The sequence below is a fragment of the Trichomycterus rosablanca genome, chromosome 3, assembly GCF_030014385.1.
Source record: "Trichomycterus rosablanca isolate fTriRos1 chromosome 3, fTriRos1.hap1, whole genome shotgun sequence".
In the NCBI taxonomy this organism is placed as follows: Eukaryota; Metazoa; Chordata; class Actinopteri; order Siluriformes; family Trichomycteridae; genus Trichomycterus; species Trichomycterus rosablanca.
This window is the reverse complement of record NC_085990.1, coordinates 44,193,004-44,211,749: the sequence shown is the minus strand read 5'-3', so window position 1 is coordinate 44,211,749 and position 18,746 is coordinate 44,193,004. Positions and strand designations below refer to the sequence as shown.

Below are 18,746 nucleotides of genomic sequence, written 5' to 3'. Positions count from 1 at the left end.
CATTGTACCTTAGCAAACATGCTAACTTGCTTAATGCCACCCAAAACTTACAATATATGTCCAAAAGTATTTGGACACTTCATAAGCTTTTTGGAGTCACGCACTGCTCTCCATTATCCCCAGTCTCTGTGCAAGCGTCATCAACCAGCCAGCAGAAGCCGTAACTGCAGCAATACTGAGGAATCCTTTCGACCCTCCTACTAGGCAGACGGTGGCCAATTATGTCTGCATATAAATCCCTGACTCAATAACTCACAAGCTCGATCTCAGGACTGGTGGACTAGTATGTTTTACCACTGTGCCACCTGAGCGGCCAAAATAAACAAGTTATTGAACGTAAATTTCTTTCCTCTACTTTTACTGAAGGGTGAGTTGTGAATATATTCTACAACACTATGTTCAACTAAAGTTTTCATACAGACAATTTGCAATTGTAATTTGTTTTAAGCCTTAGGCAATCATAACTTAAACTGATTGGATTGGATCCCTTCTCCATCTTACAAAAAAGACTTTTATATGGATGTAGTTATCATAAACCTATGACTGAACTAACCATTAAACTAATAGCACTGAATTGGTGGACTCAGATTTAAGTAGCCTCAGACTGTAGGTCTTGCTTGGTTCTCCTTAATCGTCCTGATGGTATCTGGGCTAGGTCCAGTCATGTAGTTTTATTCACTAATTCTGATGTTCCACACACCGTGACAGGTTCCCTGGTAATGATATGGCTTCGGGAGAAGCTGCTCTGCTCCATGCGAGAGCGGAAGGGTAGGCAGAATTCTCTGAAGCACCTCTTAAAGTTTTCATCCAGGAAAGCGTAGAGTACTGGGTTTAAGCTGCTGTTCATGTAGCCCAGAGCAATGCAGAAATGCCAGCTGATAAGCACAAGGGGGTTCTTTTGGTCAATTTTGACCATGGTCCTGATAATGATAAAAATATGAATGGGTGTCCAGCAGATGATGAAGGCAGCTACCACCACCAAAACCATATGTGTAATGCGGCGGAGGTTCTTATCCTTCTCTTTGGAGCCAGAGAGTAGACGTACACTTTTCAGACGCAGGATCATCAGCCCATAGCAGACTGTGATGACCAGTACAGGCACCACAAAAGCAAAGATGAACACACAGATCTTTGTAACAGTGTCATAATACCATTCTGGGTGTGGAAAATTCAGCATGCAGACTATTTTACCTGCCGAGAAAGATGAGAAAAACTTTAATTAGATCAACAACTAAAAAAACTGATCTTTGACTTTTCAGGCCAGGTAGATCTGTTAACTACATGTTTTCTTGTGTTAACTACCACTTTTCAACTTTAATATGGTAATGGAAGGGTTTTCTTATTTCCTCTGTTGATTTTAGATAATTACAGTGGATTAGGAAAGTACTTAGACCCATTGACATTTTGCACACTTTGTGTTGTGGATTTGATTTTAAATGGAAATAATTTTTTACCCATTTTTTTTAGTCTCTTAAAAATTAATTGAAAAAAAAAAAAACAATTGCAGTCTATGTGTCTATAACTGTGTCTATTACAAGATTACTAAAATGTATCAATCCCTTAATATTAATATCCATTATTAAGTATTATAATATCACTCACCTGTTGTTTTAATTGTCAAAAATTCCTGCTACATAACAGCTAGTTTATAATGCTGATGCACCTCTTTTTTTCTACACTCACTGTACATTTTATCAGCTCCACTTACCATATAGGAGCACTTTGTAGTTCTACAATTACTTACTGTACTCCCATCTGTTTCTCTGCATGCTTTGTTAGCCCCCTTTCATGCTGTTCTTCAATGGTCAGGACTCTCCCAGGACCACTACAGAGTAGGTATTATTTGGGTGTTGGATCATTCTCAGCACTGCACTGACACTGACATGGTGGTGGTGTGTTAGTGTGTGTTGTGCTGATATGAGTGGATCAGACACAGCAGTGCTGATGGAGTTTTTAAACACCTCACTGTCACTGCTGGACCAACCAAAAAAACATCCAGCCAACAGCGCCCCGTGGGCAGTGTCCTGTGACCACTGATGAAGGTCTAGAAGATGACCAACTCAAACAGCAGCAATAGATGAGCGATCGTCTCTGACTTTTCATCTACAAGGTGGACCAACTAGGTAGGAGTGTCTAATAGAGTGGACAGTGAGTGGACATGGTATTTAAAAACTCCAGCAGCGCTGCTGTCTGATCCACTCATACCAGCACAACACACACTAACACACCACCATGTCATTGTCACTGCAGTGCTGAGAATGATCCACCACCTAAATAATACCTGCTCTGTGGTGGTCCTGTGGGGGTCCTGATTATTGAATAACAGGGTGAAAGCAGGCTAAAAAAGTATGTAGAGAAATAGATGGACTACAGTCAGTAATCGTAGATCTACAAAGTGCTTCTATTTGGGGATTCTATTCTAAAATGGACAGCGAGTGTAGAAACCAGGAGGTGGTTTTAATGTTACGGCTGATTAATATATATATATATACTATATACTGTATATAAATATACCCTATCTGACCACATTTTAGAGAACACTGTGTAAAAACATGGGATTATTCCTTTGCTTTGAAAACAGTTTGTTTTTTCTGCCTTGGATTCCACAAGGTCCACGTTTACATGCTTCATTAAGTAACCGCTGTGGATTTGTCAGTAACAAATTCATGCTGTGATTCACCCATTCTAGCACATCCTAAAGTGTCTCTGTTGGATTCAGATAATGGAAGGGTACTGAAGTACATTGAAGTCATGATCTTGTTTATGAAACAAAATGAAATAACTTGCTCTTTGTGACAGGGCTCATTATCATGCTTGAAGTAGCCATTATAAGATTGGTAGTCTGGCCATCAAGGAATTCACATGGTGAGCAAGAGTACTCAGGGAAACTGTGACTTGCAGGGGGCTTTATGTCTTGTTTTCCATCAATTCTTTTATCCTAGTCAGGGTCACGTCGGGTCCAGTTTCATACAGTAACACCGGGCTTAAGGCAAGAATACCCTGGACAGAAGGCCAATCCATCACAGGGCTTCTCCCTTTCTACAGCCAACCATAGCAACCCCTAAAATTTTTACCTGGATTTTTGTAGTGGCTGGATAGCATAATACACTGCATCACCCAAGTTCCGCGGCTTAATGTGTACCAAGATTACATTTCCCACACCCTTTTTTAAAAACACTACTGTAGAGAAAGTTGTGTGAGATCAGCAGTTTTTACATACACAACAATGCCACAGTCAAAGTCACTCAGATTACATGTTTTTCTTTATTCTGTATGTACACTGATCAGCCATAACATTAAAACCACCTCCTTGTTTCTGTCCATTTTATCAGCTCCACTTACCATATAAAAGCACTTTGTAGTTCTACAATTACTGACTGTAGTCCATCTGTTTCTCTACATACTTTTTTAACCTGCTTTTACCCTGTTCTTCATTGATCAGGACCACCACAGAGCAGGTATTATTTAGGTGGTGGATCATTCTCAGCACTCCAGTGACACTGACATGGTGGTGGTGTGTTAGTGTGTGTTGTGCTGGTATGAGTGGATCAGACACAGCAGCACTGCTGGAGTTTTTAAATATCGTGTCCACTCACTGTCCACTCTATTAGACACTCCCACTTAGTTGGTCCACCTTGTAGATGTAAAGTCAGAGACGGTCACTCATCTATTGCGTCGGTCATCTTCTAGACCTTCATCAGTGGTCACAGGACACTGCCCACGGGGCGCTGTTGGCTGGATATTTTTGGTTGGTGTACTCTTCTCAGTCCAGCAGTGACAGTGTGGTGTATAAAAACTCTAGCAGCACTGCTGTGTCTTATCCACTCATACCAGCACAACACACACTAACACACCACCACCATGTCAGTGTCACTGCAGTGCTGAGAATGATCCACCACCTAAATAATACCTGCTTTGTGGTGGTCCTGGGAGAGTCCTGACCATTGAAGAACAGCATAAAAGGGGGTAACAAAGCATGCAGAGAAACAGATGGACTACAGTCAGTAATTGTAGAACTACAAAGTGCTTCTATATGGTAAGTGGAGCTGATAAAATGGACAGTGAGTGTAAAAACAAAGAGGTGGTTCTAATGTTATGGCTGATCAGTGTATATACTGCGTCACACTGATGCTATATGAGACTGTCTGGTAACAATAATACCTTCTTGTTACTGAGAAATGTTGACAAATGAATAACTTCAAATAGCAACCCTACTGCCCACCTTGAGCTGGTAACCATAATCTTTCCTACTTTAGGCACTTATAATATTATATCCTATTATTGGCACTTATCTGTTATTAATAGGAAAATTATCATAGACCAAGTTTTGTAATGCATATCTCCTGACAGACAAATAGATTAGCTCTTAAGGCTTTTATTGGGTTTATATCCCAGAATACTAGTAGTTTGTACATAACCCTAGTTTAAAAATAGTGGAGATAATTTTGGTGTTCACTGTCTCCTTGATTAAATGTTTTAATTGATAAAACAGCACTGCAGTTATATTGTTTGTAACAGTTACAGTAATTAATGTAACAGTAATTATCAAATGATCTTCTGAAAGTACTTACCACTGTCAACCTTTTTGGTCACTGCCATAACCATGATTGGTATACCAATAGCAGATGCTAGAATCCATATGCAGACATTGATGATCTTTGCTTTCATAGCCGTCCGGAACTCCAGAGCCCTTACTGGGTGGCACACAGCAATGTATCGATCTACACTCATCATTGTCAATGTGAAGATACTGGTGAACATGTTGTAGTAGTCAATAGCAATAATAACTTTACACAGCAGTTCTCCAAATGGCCAGGTTCTCATCAAGTACTTGGTACTCTGGAATGGCAGTGTACTAGTGGCCAAAGCATCTGCCAGAGCCAAATTAAATATGTAAATGTTGGTTGCAGTTTTCATCTTTGTGTACCTGTGAAAACACATAAGAGAGTTGATTAAGCCATATTCTGTTGTTTGCTGTATTTTTGTTGTTGTATTGATATGGGTGGTTATAATTTATGAATTATTTATGAATAAGTGATGGCTGTTCTTTAGTTAGATACAACTCAACATGCCAAATACATCAAATGTAATACAGGCGTTTGCTTAAAACATACTGTATCTCAGAAATATACATGTATACACTATACAACCAAAAGTATTTGGACGTCTGTCCATGAGCTTAGTTTTAAAATAGAGCCACTCTTCTGAGAAGGCTTCTCACAAGTAGAAGTATGACTGTGGGAATTTGTGTCCATTCAGTGCAAATGATGTTTGTCATTGATGTTGGTTAAGATAGTTTTAGTTGATGTTCCAGTTCATTCCAAAGCTGTTCAGTGCACTCAATTTTGTCTTCCGCTGCTACCAGAGATACCAGATTGCATCCGAGGAGAGCATGTCACTGTACACGCCTCTTCCGACACGTGCACAGCCCTCCTCTTCTCGCCCCTGCTTTCTGCACAGGCGTCTCTTCCGCCAATCAGGGTCTTTACACAGTGTATGAAGACCCACCCACCCACACATAGCCGGACCCCCACCCTGCAGATACGGTGGCCAATTAGTATCTGCTGCAGGCACTGCCAATTATGCCCGCTAGATGGTGCCTAGCTGACCGGTGGCAACACTGAGTTTCGAACCGAGGAATTCAGAAACTCGGTGCTGGTGTGCAAGCGGAATATCCCACTGCACCACCTGGGTGCCTTTTTTTTATTATTATTATATTTTAAGCGTTTTTCTCCCAATTTAGTGTAGTTAATTTGTCTTTCACTGCTGGGGATCCCCGATTTTTTGCAGTTGAGGAGGGTATATTGCTGCTCATGCCTCCTCCAACCCACCTGCAGCCCTTAACGGAACCCTTTTCCACCTATGCACCCTGCACAGATGACTATCTCCACCAATCAGGGTCCTTACACAGTGTTTTTAAGACCCCGCCCACATATTCTGGTCATCCCTCCCTGCAGGCACTGCCAATTATGCCTGCTAGATGGCGCCCAGCCGACTGGTGGCAATGCCAAGTTTCGAACCGAGGAGTTCAGAATCTCGGCGCTGGTGCGCTAGTGGAATGTCCCGCTGTGCCACCGCTGTGCCACCCTTTGTTTTTTATAGACCTTGCTTTGTGCACAGGGCACAGTCATGCTGTAACAGTAAGGGCCTTGCTTAAACTGTTGCTACAGAGTTGAAAGCATATTATTTTTTATATAATTGATTTATTACACCTGTAAGCAATTGTTGTGGCTGAAACATTATATAGTGCCAATATACTGTATAGTGTAAGTGTGTATATATACAGTATGTATGTATGTATGTAAAATAGAGAAAATATAATCAGTTGCAATTACACACAGATATATATGAGATCCAGGCTTGTAGAGAACAGTAAGCAAGTATTTAGTTGGTAATTAAGACAGACTTTCATCTGATTAATTAGGCACTGGTTCTCCTCTGTGTGTCATGTAATTCTCAGATCATAATGATTTGGGAGGAAGCTCTGCTCCACAAGGCATTACATAAAACGGAAGACAACAATCTGTGGTGTACAAGAATCTAATTTGAAAACTGAAAGTGATTTATTAGCCATAGTCTCTAATAGACAGCTTATTTTTGTTCATTTTTTTAAAAGCATAAAATTATATTTCTGGTGCTAAAACATAAATGTCTCATGCATTAGCACTGAATCCATTAGTGCTGAACTGAAAAAGACCTTAAATCTAACCTTTTAGCAGAAACTCAGTAGCTGTATATTTGCTATTTAAGACATTTGATTTATTCACTTATGAAAGCTTTTTCATGTTTCATGCTTTGACCTACATTGATGTCATATTTTAATAAATCACATAATTTCACAACACAAGCTTCATCAGTGGCTCTGCTAGTAATATACCACCTGACACACGGTGCATGTTATGTATCTGTTGATATAAGTTAGAAAAAAACAATAGAACTTAAAGATTGGATCAGGCAGAGTGAGCTAATTTAAAAGACCTATTTGTTTATAAACCATGTATGATATCTTTTAAAATATTTTGTAGTAATGTAAAGTTTAAAGAACAATGGAATAAAACTAAGCTTATTTGGTTTAAACCAAAAGTACCCCTGCTTCATCTACATTTAATTGTTACATTTAACAATTTAATGTTAAATGTTCCTTTAATGTTAATAGTCTCATGTACTTTGCATAATTACTAACCAGTATCGATTTATTTATTAGGATTTTAACATCATGTTTTACACTTTGGTTACATTCATGACAGGAACAGTAGTTACTTGTTACACAAGATTCATCAGTTCACAAGTTCAATGCCAAACAGTCATGGACAGTTTTGTATCTCCAGTTCACCTCACTTGCATGTCTTTGGACTGTGGGAGGAAACCGGAGCTCCTGGAGGAAACCCTCGCAGACACAAAGAGAACATGCGAACTCCACACAGAAAGGACCCAGACCGCCCCACCTGGGGATCAGAACCTTTTTGCTGTGAGGCGACAGTGCTACCCACTGAGCCACCATGCCGCCCAACCAGTATCTATAAAGAAGGAATGTCGATTAGAAATGCTTACTATGATTGCGTCTTTTTTGGGGTATTGTTATTGCCACAGTAATTATTACATATAGTTGATTTAGTATTCAGATTCCTTGTCTTTATGTTCACTTTATTGTGTTAAGGATTTGATGTAAACTGCTATTTTTGCCAATCATTCGGCATTTAATGAACTATAATGAAGTAAAAACATGCCTTGAGGCGTGTGTGTGTGTGGTGCGTTGGGGGTGGTGGCAGTGACGAGAGAAAAGCTCTATTTAGCCATGGCTAGATTGGGTGAAAAGGGGGAAACAATAGGGGAAAAAAAGTAATTTAAAAATCATTCAAACAGTGTTGTTGTTAATACTGCTTATGAGTCACTGTCTTTTACCAGGGTACCAGTCTATTGCAGAGCATCATTCACTTATGTGCTTACTCCCTCACTCTAGTTTTTTAGAGCAGCAATCCATCTTCTGGCTGTTTTTGCCAGCTAAATACCTTAAATCTCTTAATAAAACATGAAAAGTATAATTGTATATATGTTATGGGTGGAAGTTTAGTTTTAGTAGTTACAAGACAATTTTATGTATTCTAACTACAACCACATCATCTTGAAATGCTGTTTATTCAGCAAAGTCTACTTAGTAAACAGTGATAATAAAAGTGAAATAAATGGCTCCCGGGTGTGTTATGAATCACTGTGCTTTTATCAAACTGTCATGTCCAGCTTTAATCTATAGATTATTATACATCTAGGTAACAACTACATAATGAAAAAAAAAATGATGGGTTAAAAATAAACATACACACAGCACATTATACTACAGTATATGTGGTCTGGTTTTTATGTAATTTGGCTCTGTTTACATTTAATAGCCATTAACAATCTTCAGGGACAACTATGGTCAGATTTTTGGCCACTCTTCTTGGCAGAACTGTCAGTTCTGTTTTATTGTGTTTCCAGTTATGTCTACCAAATCTGTATTAGTAGCAACCAGTTCCATTTTAACCAGCCCAGCTTTAACCTAAATACATTCAGACTACATTTTACATTCCCCATCTAGATAGCTACAACAAATTCACACAACTTATAACTGTGTGTCAAAGTATGCCTGTGATACCTGTATTACTCGACTGTTAAAAGGTGGTTGCAGATTTCTGGTGCCTAATATTGCTATATCACTCCAGACAGTGCTACTTTTATGCGTAATACACAAAAAATTTTGGTCGGTGATGTAGCTGGTCATGTTACATGTCTTTTTCTAATAACTGGCCAGCATCAGGTGTTTTTTTTTTTTTTGGTTAGTTATGCACTGATGCATTTGGTGAGTGTTTGTGTCTGTTTTATGAGTCATGCTTGTTTTGTTTGTCACCAACCAGCATGTTTGTGTTTTTATGCTGTTTTGTTGTGTGTTTTGAATCCTGTAAAACCAGAAACAGTATTTGGCAGTAAAGGGCAATTTAGTACACCAACCATATGATGCTGGTGATGTGAAGTACACAAAGAGAATGTCATGGGTTTGATTCCTAGGTAGAGCAGTCAGGGTCCTTTCTGTGTGGAGTTTGCCAAAGTGTAAACATGACATTAAAATCCTAATAAATGAGTATAAGTAAGAAAATGTGTCAGGGTGAATCTTAATGTATCTATTTCTTTTAGTGTAACAGTAGGCTGTCCCTTACCTCACCACTCCGTACATGACGAGCAGGTTTCCCAGCAGTCCCAGCGCGCAGATGGCAGAGTAAAGAGCGGTTATAGAGACAGCGATCAGGAGAGATGTTCTCCCACTCCAGGTACTCTGTTCTCTCACTGTACTCACGTTTACTGGGATTGTGCTTGTTTCTGAAAAGTTTCCATCATAAAGCGTCAGGGAATAGAGAAGATCCAGCGCGCTCCCGGTCACCGCTGCTCCAGCTGCTGGATCCATGCTGTTCCTCTGCGCGCTCCTTCTCTCAGGTTCAGCAGTACTGTAAAGCGTGTTGTGCGGACTGAGCTGAGAGAGTAAATCATTCAGACAGAGCAGTGTTGTATGCGCTGTTTTTGAGATGACCGTGGTAATGCTGTAAAGAGAAAAAGGAGAACAATATGAGGGGTGGATGTGTCAGTGAGGGGTACAGTGTGCGCGCGCTCACGTACTCACCATGCGCGCGCTTTAAGCCCAACGGTCAATTCGTGACAGGAAACTCCTCTTGAGGAAATAGCATTTAGCTACTGTGAGGTCATATAAATATAAACATAAACAAGAATAAAACGGTTTATTTTGCATTTAGTTTGATGGACTGTTTTAGTTTAATGCCAAACCATCAAGAATGACCACCCTTCTTATCATAATTAGGGTCATGGGGGTGCTAAAATTGAACTCAGAGCTCATTAGGTGAAACGCAGGGAGACACCTAATTAGTTGTATTTTTAAAAGCATTTATATAATGAAGTTTATACAGGTTACTATTTATTGTAATAGTTTATTGCTATGCAAATTTATTGTTATGGACTACAAAGAATCAAGTCTAAAAAGACAGAAATGTTTTTTTGTTTGTTTATCAGGATTTTAACGTCATGTTTAACACTTTGGTTACATTCATGACAGGAACGGTAGTTACTCATTACACAAGGTTCATCAGTTCACAAGGTTATGTCGAACACAGTCATTGAGAATTTAGTATCTCCAATTTACCTCACTTGCACGTCTTTGGACTTTGGGAGGAAACCGGAGCACCCGGAGTAAACCCGCAAGGACACGGGGAGAACATGCAAATTCCACATAGAAAGGCCCCGATAAGGGGATCGAACCCAAGACCTTCTTGCTGTGAGGCGACAGTGCTACCCACTTAGTCACCGTGCCACCCAGACAGAAAGTGGAAGTATATCTGTTTTTGAAATATGTTTAATGTACTCCAAGTGCACTTGGAATATTCATTAAATGTGCTTTAGTTTCACTTTAAGTGTATGTAAAACATGGAGTTAAATACACGTTGTAGTATACTTAATTTGAATTAAATATACTAAAAATAGTCCTAATTTAGTACACTTTAGTACACTTAATACAATTAAAGTCAAGCTTTTGTATCAGTTTTGTACAATTAAAGTATAATAAGTACAAAAATAGTTGTTCCATTTTAGCATTCTTTAAGTAAACCTTCGTATAATGTATTAAAAGTGTTCTGATATTGTGAAAAAATTTGATAGGTCAAAAACATACAGCACCTTGTATATTTGATCTGGTTTTATGTCATATGGCATATGTTTACATTTAATAACCATTAACAAGCTTTAGTTACAACTATGGTTTAATTTTTGGCCACTCTTCTCAGCAGAACAGGTAGAGATTACTTACATTTTAAATTTAAATTACTGTCCTTGTTTTTTTTAAACAAATTTCCACAATTCAGCAATATAAAAAGCAACTTTAACATGTGTTCGTCTTTGTAACATGTTAAGTCAAGTCAAGTCAAGTCAGATTTATTTATGTAGCGCTTTTTACAATGTACACTGAGTGTGTTCGAAAAAAGCTAGTGAGCTCTCTACATAGGCAGCATTTTACGTCATCCTACGAGCGCTCCAGAGAATGAGGCTGTTCGAAATCCTAGATGCCTTAATATGCTGTCTAGTTAGGCATCTTAAAATGTTATTTTGACTCAAGAAAGAGCATTGGAAGCATCCTTAGTGATCAAGGCAATCCCAGCATTCAGTGCGGCAGCCCTTCTCTCACAGAAAAATAAAAAACAAACATGGCTGACGGTGCGGAGAAACAAACGGAGTTATTTTCAAACGTAAATAAATTATTATTGATTTTTAACTTGTATAAACCTGCACAAGTGTCGTTTATTTGCAAGTTCGGGCTTGTCAGCGAATTGAACCGTTTTCGGTACACAAAGGGAGATGTTAGTTGACATGCTAGCGTGCTGTGCCACCCCATCCCATTGGTTTGAATGGCAAGATGCTAACTGTGTTAGCTTAGTAAGCGAAACCTGATGAAATCGCTGTCTAAGTAGCGCGTTCGATTAATCTGCCTTATAAGTCATTGACTTATTAGAATCCTCTCTGCTGAGGCAGCTGCCTATGTAGGCAGTAGGACAGCAAGGCAGCTCCCTAGGTTTTCAAACACACCCATTGTCTCAAAGCAGCTTTACAGAATCCAGGACCAACAGACCAAAAACTGCTGTTGAGCAAGCCAAGGGCGACAGTGGCAAGGAAAAACTCCCTTAAAAATACAGGAAGAAACCTTGAGAGGAACCAGACTCAGCAGGGACCCCCATCCTCCTTGGGTGGCCTGGAGAATAATTTAAATAAATAGGATTTACACAAATTAAAATTGACTTAAAAGTTATAACTAGCAAAAAAAATTTAACAATTGGAGTTTTTCATTATTCAGTCCAGTCTGTGATAAAGTCCATAGTGAGGCCTTAACAATTTTGGTGCAAACACGCTTAAAACTGTTAGAACTGTCCTGTTGGAACAGTAACTTTCTTCCAAGGTTCCAAGCTCCTAGCTAGTAATTTAATATTGTGCTGGTCAGATGTGTGGTAGTTTTCCTACATTATTATTCTGTCCACTTTTGCAATGCACCAGTTTCACGAGCAGAAAAACAGCCCCAGTGCACATACTACCGCTATGCTTGGTATTAGGTGTTGCTGGTTTTGATTGACTCAGCTTTTCGCCTCCAAATATACAGGTCCTTCTCAAAAAATTAGCATATTGTGATAAAGTTCATTATTTTCCATAATGTAATGATAAAAATTAAACTTTCATATATTTTAGATTCATTGCACACCAACTGAAATATTTCAGGTCTTTTATTGTTTTAATACTGATGATTTTGGCATACAGCTCATGAAAACCCAAAATTCCTATCTCAAAAAATTAGCATATTTCATCCGACCAATAAAAGAAAAGTGTTTTTAATACAAAAAAAGTCAACCTTCAAATAATTATGTTCAGTTATGCACTCAATACTTGGTCGGGAATCCTTTTGCAGAAATGACTGCTTCAATGCGGCGTGGCATGGAGGCAATCAGCCTGTGGCACTGCTGAGGTGTTATGGAGGCCCAGGATGCTTCGATAGCGGCCTTAAGCTCATCCAGAGTGTTGGGTCTTGTGTCTCTCAACTTTCTCTTCACAATATCCCACAGATTCTCTATGGGGTTCAGGTCAGGAGAGTTGGCAGGCCAATTGAGCACAGTAATACCATGGTCAGTAAACCATTCACCAGTGGTTTTGGCACTGTGAGCAGGTGCCAGGTCGTGCTGAAAAATGAAATCTTCATCTCCATAAAGCTTTTCAGCAGATGGAAGCATGAAGTGCTCCAAAATCTCCTGATAGCTAGCTGCATTGACCCTGCCCTTGATAAAACACAGTGGACCAACACCAGCAGCTGACATGGCACCCCAGACCATCACTGACTGTGGGTACTTGACACTGGACTTCAGGCATTTTGGCATTTCCTTCTCCCCAGTCTTCCTCCAGACTCTGGCACCTTGATTTCCGAAAACAGTACTTTGGACCACTGAGCAACAGTCCAGTGCTGCTTCTCTGTAGCCCAGGTCAGGCGCTTCTGCCGCTGTTTCTGGTTCAAAAGTGGCTTGACCTGGGGAATGCGGCACCTGTAGCCCATTTCCTGCACACGCCTGTGCACTCTGGATGTTTCTACTCCAGACTCAGTCCACTGCTTCCGCAGGTCCCCCAAGGTCTGGAATCGGCCCTTCTCCACAATCTTCCTCAGGGTCCGGTCACCTCTTCTCGTTGTGCAGCGTTTTCTGCCACACTTTTTCCTTCCCACAGACTTCCCACTGAGGTGCCTTGATACAGCACTCTGGGAACAGCCTATTCGTTCAGAAATTTCTTTCTGTGTCTTACCCTCTTGCTTGAGGGTGTCAATGATGGCCTTCTGGACAGCAGTCAGGTCGGCAGTCTTACCCATGATTGCAGTTTTGAGTAATGAACCAGGCTGGGAGTTTTTAAAAGCCTCAGGAATCTTTTGCAGGTGTTTAGAGTTAATTCGTTGATTCAGATGATTAGGTTAATAGCTCGTTTAGAGAACCTTTTCATGATATGCTAATTTTTTGAGATAGGAATTTTGGGTTTTCATGAGCTGTATGCCAAAATCATCAGTATTAAAACAATAAAAGACCTGAAATATTTCAGTTGGTGTGCAATGAATCTAAAATATATGAAAGTTAAATTTTTATCATTACATTATGGAAAATAATGAACTTTATCACAATATGCTAATTTTTTGAGAAGGACCTGTACTGTGGCTATTTGACTAGATTTTGCTTTATCTTACAACAAAACCCTTCTTTAAAATGCAATTTATTTGAGCTATACAACAAAAAGTTAGGAACCGTTGCTTTTTTCTTGCACAACAGCATCTAGTCTAAGCCCATTGTGATGTAAAGCTTATCTAGACAGTGTTTTAGTAGTTCATAGCTGTCATTTACATTTATGGCATTTAGTGTTTGTATTCATTCACAATGGTAAGTCGCTTTGGATATAATCAAAGTAATTGAGGGTTAAGGACCTTGCTTAAGTGCCCAACAAACTATGACTGATTTTATGCACCTTTTAGCAAACTCCATTAGTTAAAATAGGTGCCTACTTTATAGGTACATACAGTAACTATGTATTTACTGTATGTTAAAAATACATAAATCTTAAAAATGAGAATTTGAGAAGAACACTTATGTAGTTATTACGTTTATTTTGCAACTACAGTGTAACCAAATGTATCAGTAATGGCCATTATTGACACTACTGATGAATTATAAACCTTACCATTAATTAAGCACACTAAAGATTATCTGCAGGTCATAAATACTGTCTACATGTGTAATTGCAGTGTATCCAAGGTTAAATGGCTATTTTGTGATGCAGATAACCTGGTGTGTCTGAGGGTCCTTGCATGGTGAGGAAGCAGCCTAGCTTAATTATCACTAATGTGAGGGACTGAGCAAACCACGAATACTATTAACATCTAATCATTTTCTCTGCTACTTTTACCGGCACAAGTAATGAATTCAGCCTGAGGGGAGCTCTTCAAAAAGCAGACCCTCAAGTTCTCTTCATCAGATCTGCATTTTGTTTTGATGGAAACAACTTGGTTTTAACAATGTTATATGGTATATTAGTTTATTAGAACGTTGAATTGTCATGATTAATATTTTTTGACATGTGAGCAAAGAAGTATTAGTTTAAAATGTATTATAGTACCCATTGCATTATCTAAATGAGATTCACAGTGGTCATTTTGGTCAACAAGTGGTCTGTATAGAATTTGGAATGCTCCAAATGGAAGTCTGGTTTCCCCCTCACTTCCTAAAAGCATTTTGTTAGGCGTGTTGATTTGCTAGTTTAGATTGCCAAAATCTGTGGGTGATTTTAAATACTGTACATGAATAAGTCTGATAATCTGTTGTGATCCTGACCAAGATAAAAAAAAAAAGTCAGTAGCACTGTGACCTCACAGCAAGAAGGTCCTGGGTTTGATTCCCAGATGGAGCAGTCTAGGTCCTTTCTTTGTGGAGTTTACATGTTTTCCCTGTGTCTGCATGGGTGTCTGCCGGGTGCTCCGGTTTCTTCCCACATTCCAAAGACATGCAGTCAGGTTAATTGGAGATACTAAAGTCCCCCTAGGTGTGTGTGTATGTATGTGTGTTTGCCCTGTGATAGACAGCCTGGTGGTAAAACAGACAATGAATAAATAAATTAATGAATGTCTGAGTTTATTATTATTAGTGAATTTAGGTCCTGATGTTGACATTTGTTTACCTGTCTTACTCATGGTAGCCAGTTTTTGCATTGGTATATTTTAAAATATGTATTATTATGCACATCACGTTGTGCTGGAGTTGATCCTTGCCTTGGGTTACTGTCTGTTTAGAGATGTTTTCCTTGTGTGTGTTTGAGTTTCTTTTGGTTTTCATTTTCTTCCCGAAAATATGCCCCTTATCGTAGGTTTGTGCAAATATGTGAGTAATTGGTGCATATTATGATGCACTGCAGGCAATATTTGTGCTGCACAGCAAATAAGACCAAGGTTTAATTCTTACCTTCAGTTACAGTCTGTGATAAGTTTGACATGTTCTTCTGCATTGCTTTTGCTCTGAATACTTGTTTATTTCCCTTACTTTTATAAGCATATCATCAGGCACATTGGCTTTTTTGAATTGCCCTACTTGTAAATAAATTGGTGAGTGTGATGCACCCAACTGTCATGCATGATACAGACTCTGTAGTTCAAAACCCAGACTTTCCTCAGTCAGCTGATGGACAAATGCCTCTCCAGCACTACAACTTTCAGAATGCATCAGCTGGTCATGTACTCAGATTCAACCAACCACAGACAGTTCTCACATTCATCATCACCTGAATTCTAATTGTTTTCACCTGTTTTCCATTACATTTACATTTACATTTTCAGCATTTAGCAGACGCTTTTATCCAAAGCGACTTACACAATGAGCAATTGAGGGTTAAGGGCCTTGCTCAAGGACCCAACAGTGGCAACTTGGTGGTGGCGGGGCTTGAACCGGCAACCTTCTGTTTACTAGTCCAGTACCTTAACCACTGAGCTATCACATTACTAGTGCCTTTATAAGCAGACTTGTTTGTAATACTCTTTGTGAAGTATTGCCACTGTTTTCAGCATCGTACTGAGCGTTCTCTATTTGTAGCTTATGGTTGTCATCTATTTTCCCTGTTTTTTGACTTAGGTTTTAGACGTGATAGGAGCTATACCCCAATCATATGTGAAAGGCACACATGGCTATTGTAATTAATGGTCATTATGATTTGCATATGGACCTGATCACCGGTTTAATTGTTATGCAGTTGGCGGTGATCGGTTGTTATGCAAATCGTCTGCATATAAGGTTGGGGTTGTTCACCACCAGCTCAGACTGAAGAAGTCACTTGGATGAGTGACGAAACGTACAGTATCACTGCAACAAACTTGTGTCCAGATGAACTGATTCAACTTTGTGGATTTGTGTACCTGGATTATTGAGCGTGCATCAATAGATTACCCTTGTACTTTGTTTGCTTTGTGTCTATATTGGTTTTTGACTGGTTTTGCCTCTGGTTACTCATTTGGCGTGTTGTTTGGCATAGATGTTCTGGTTTAGTTTCTCTCTGGTTCTGACTCATGCTTGTACTCTGATTACGTCTTCTGGTTTTGCCCTTTGCTGTATTAAAACATCTCCTAATTTTTACCGTGAGCGTCTGACTCCTGTACTGTAACTGTAACGTTACACCAACATTTGGCGATAGACTTGCAATTGTACCAATTGCAAACCTGACCAGAATAAAGCTGGTGCTGAACTAAAATCCATAAATAAAAGAGTATGTAATGTTGTTATTAGGACTGTCAAACGATTAAAATTTTTAATCGCGATTAATCTCATAATTTCATATAGTTAATCGCGATTAATCGCATTTTTAAAAAAAAGAAGAAAACAAGGATTTTTAAGTGAAATGTTACAATTAAAATGGTGAACACATTTATGCTAAATGTACTTATGTTAAAAAACTGCTGGGACAAGAGAAAACTGTAAGGGAGTTTTATTTACTCACATACTAGGCAGTAATACTATCCAGAAGAGACCCTTGGCTTCGTATATATGTCAGATTGTAGGTTAAAATCAGCAAACATTGTAGATCAGCGGTGCTTTAGGTGGAAAAAGGCGTAGTTATTGTAACAGACTTTTCTGTGGTTGTATCGTGAATGTTTGATGGACGTTTCTACATGAAGTGAGTGTGTTTTGACCCTTTGGGCCTTCCATAGTTCATGTAATTAGCATGCTTGGCTAACGCGCTGACTGTGCGCTATTCAGGACTGTAACAGAAGGAGTTAATAAAGTGTTTTGCTCCCGACAACTTGTAAATATAGCGTGTATTTATTTCTTTATTAAGCGAGTGCATCACTACAACGGTCGGTTACAATAGAATTTGCGTTAACGGCACTATTTTTTTTAATCGCGTTAAATTGAGATTGCGTTAATGCGTTATTATCGCGTTAACTTCGACAGCCCTAGTTGTTATATAAATATGACACAAAGATATAATACAAAATACAAAAATTATACTAATATGTATCATTCTTGGTTCATTTGTATAAACTAGGATTTTGTTTTTCCAGTCTTACCTAACTGCAGCACTTAGCACCTACGTTTTAAACCCCTCAGGTAGTAGTTAACAATTTAAATTTATTGCTTGTATTTTTTGCTGCAGCAGAAAAAAAAACTGTTAAGAGGATGGTTGATGGAGCAGGTTCATGATAGACACTGCAATTATACCAGAAGTGTGCTCAGTAACAGCTCAAACAATAATCGTTTGATAAGGACATTGTTCTCATTCTGGGCCACAGACATAAAGTAGCGCTTACTGTCATGATAATGTCACTACAGTTCCTGAGGGACAAATGCCTCATACAAAATGCATGATTTCATTCTTCACCTTGGTACTTCTGTTTCTGTGCCTATCATTTCCCGGCTACTATTGTTTGATTTGTCTCTCTCCAAAAAAGGAGATATTGCCTTATCCAGCATAGTGTTTGCAGTAAATTACAAAGAAAAAAAATTACATTCGTTGTTTAGACAGTGCTGTATAAAATAATGTGGCCGTTCCTCATTTTCTCTAGTTTTGCATATTTGTCACAAATTTAGAGATGCATGAGTACCGTTACTGGTATCGGGTATTGACCCGATACCGCGCTCATTAACTTGTACTCGTACTCGGTTGGGAAAAAATGGTATCGATGCACAAATCATCATACAAAATGGTACTCTTAGTGGTAACTCAACATCCCCTAAACTCGCTTTGTTCAGTGCTCGGCCTGAGCGGTGCGGTAAAACTTCATCAGAGTGCGAATAAAAGACGAATCTGCATTTGTGTACAATAACCATCAAGTCCAGTCTGAAAGCTCCACATGTATCTATGTTTATCTGGATTTTCCTCCTGTTTTACTTTTATATATATATATATATATATATATAATATATAAAAGAATATATATATTCTTTATGCATTTTCTCCCCTTTTTCTCCCTTTTTAGCGCATCCAATTTCCCGATTGCATCATGCTTCCTCTCCACCAATGCCGATCCCTGCTCTGATTGAGGAGAACGAAGCTAACCCACGCCCCCTCCGACACGTGGGCAGCATGCCGTATGCATCTTATCACCCACACTTTTGACGAGTGCAGTGCAGCTTAGCATTGTGTACTGAGAGACACACCCTGAGAGC

At 39.0% G+C, this 18,746-nt stretch overlaps 1 protein-coding gene and 1 long non-coding RNA gene across 4 annotated transcripts in view; one reads left to right on the top strand and one right to left on the bottom strand.

The window, feature by feature from the left end:
• Positions 1 to 641: 641 nt before the first annotated feature.
• oprd1b (opioid receptor, delta 1b) lies at positions 642 to 9,312 on the bottom strand. Of its 3 annotated transcripts, none has more exons than XM_062991352.1 (3): positions 9,192 to 9,312; positions 4,572 to 4,927; positions 642 to 1,191 (listed from the first exon to the last, which is right to left on the bottom strand). In XM_062991352.1, the coding sequence occupies exons 1-3, from the start codon at positions 9,206 to 9,208 to the stop codon at positions 662 to 664; spliced, it is 903 nt and encodes a 300-aa protein (XP_062847422.1). In that variant the 5' UTR covers positions 9,209 to 9,312; the 3' UTR covers positions 642 to 661. The 3 variants fall into 3 exon arrangements, with proteins under 3 accessions (XP_062847422.1, XP_062847421.1, XP_062847423.1); XM_062991351.1 differs by having other exon boundaries at positions 4,575 to 4,927; positions 9,192 to 9,287; XM_062991353.1 differs by having other exon boundaries at positions 4,575 to 4,927; positions 9,207 to 9,223.
• The window catches only part of LOC134309913 (uncharacterized), a 25,501-nt gene continuing 15,993 nt past the window's right edge, over positions 9,239 to 18,746 (top strand). Inside the window, exon 1 of the long non-coding RNA XR_010011237.1 lies at positions 9,239 to 9,302. This is a non-coding gene — a long non-coding RNA (uncharacterized LOC134309913). The remainder of the gene's footprint in view (positions 9,303 to 18,746) is intronic.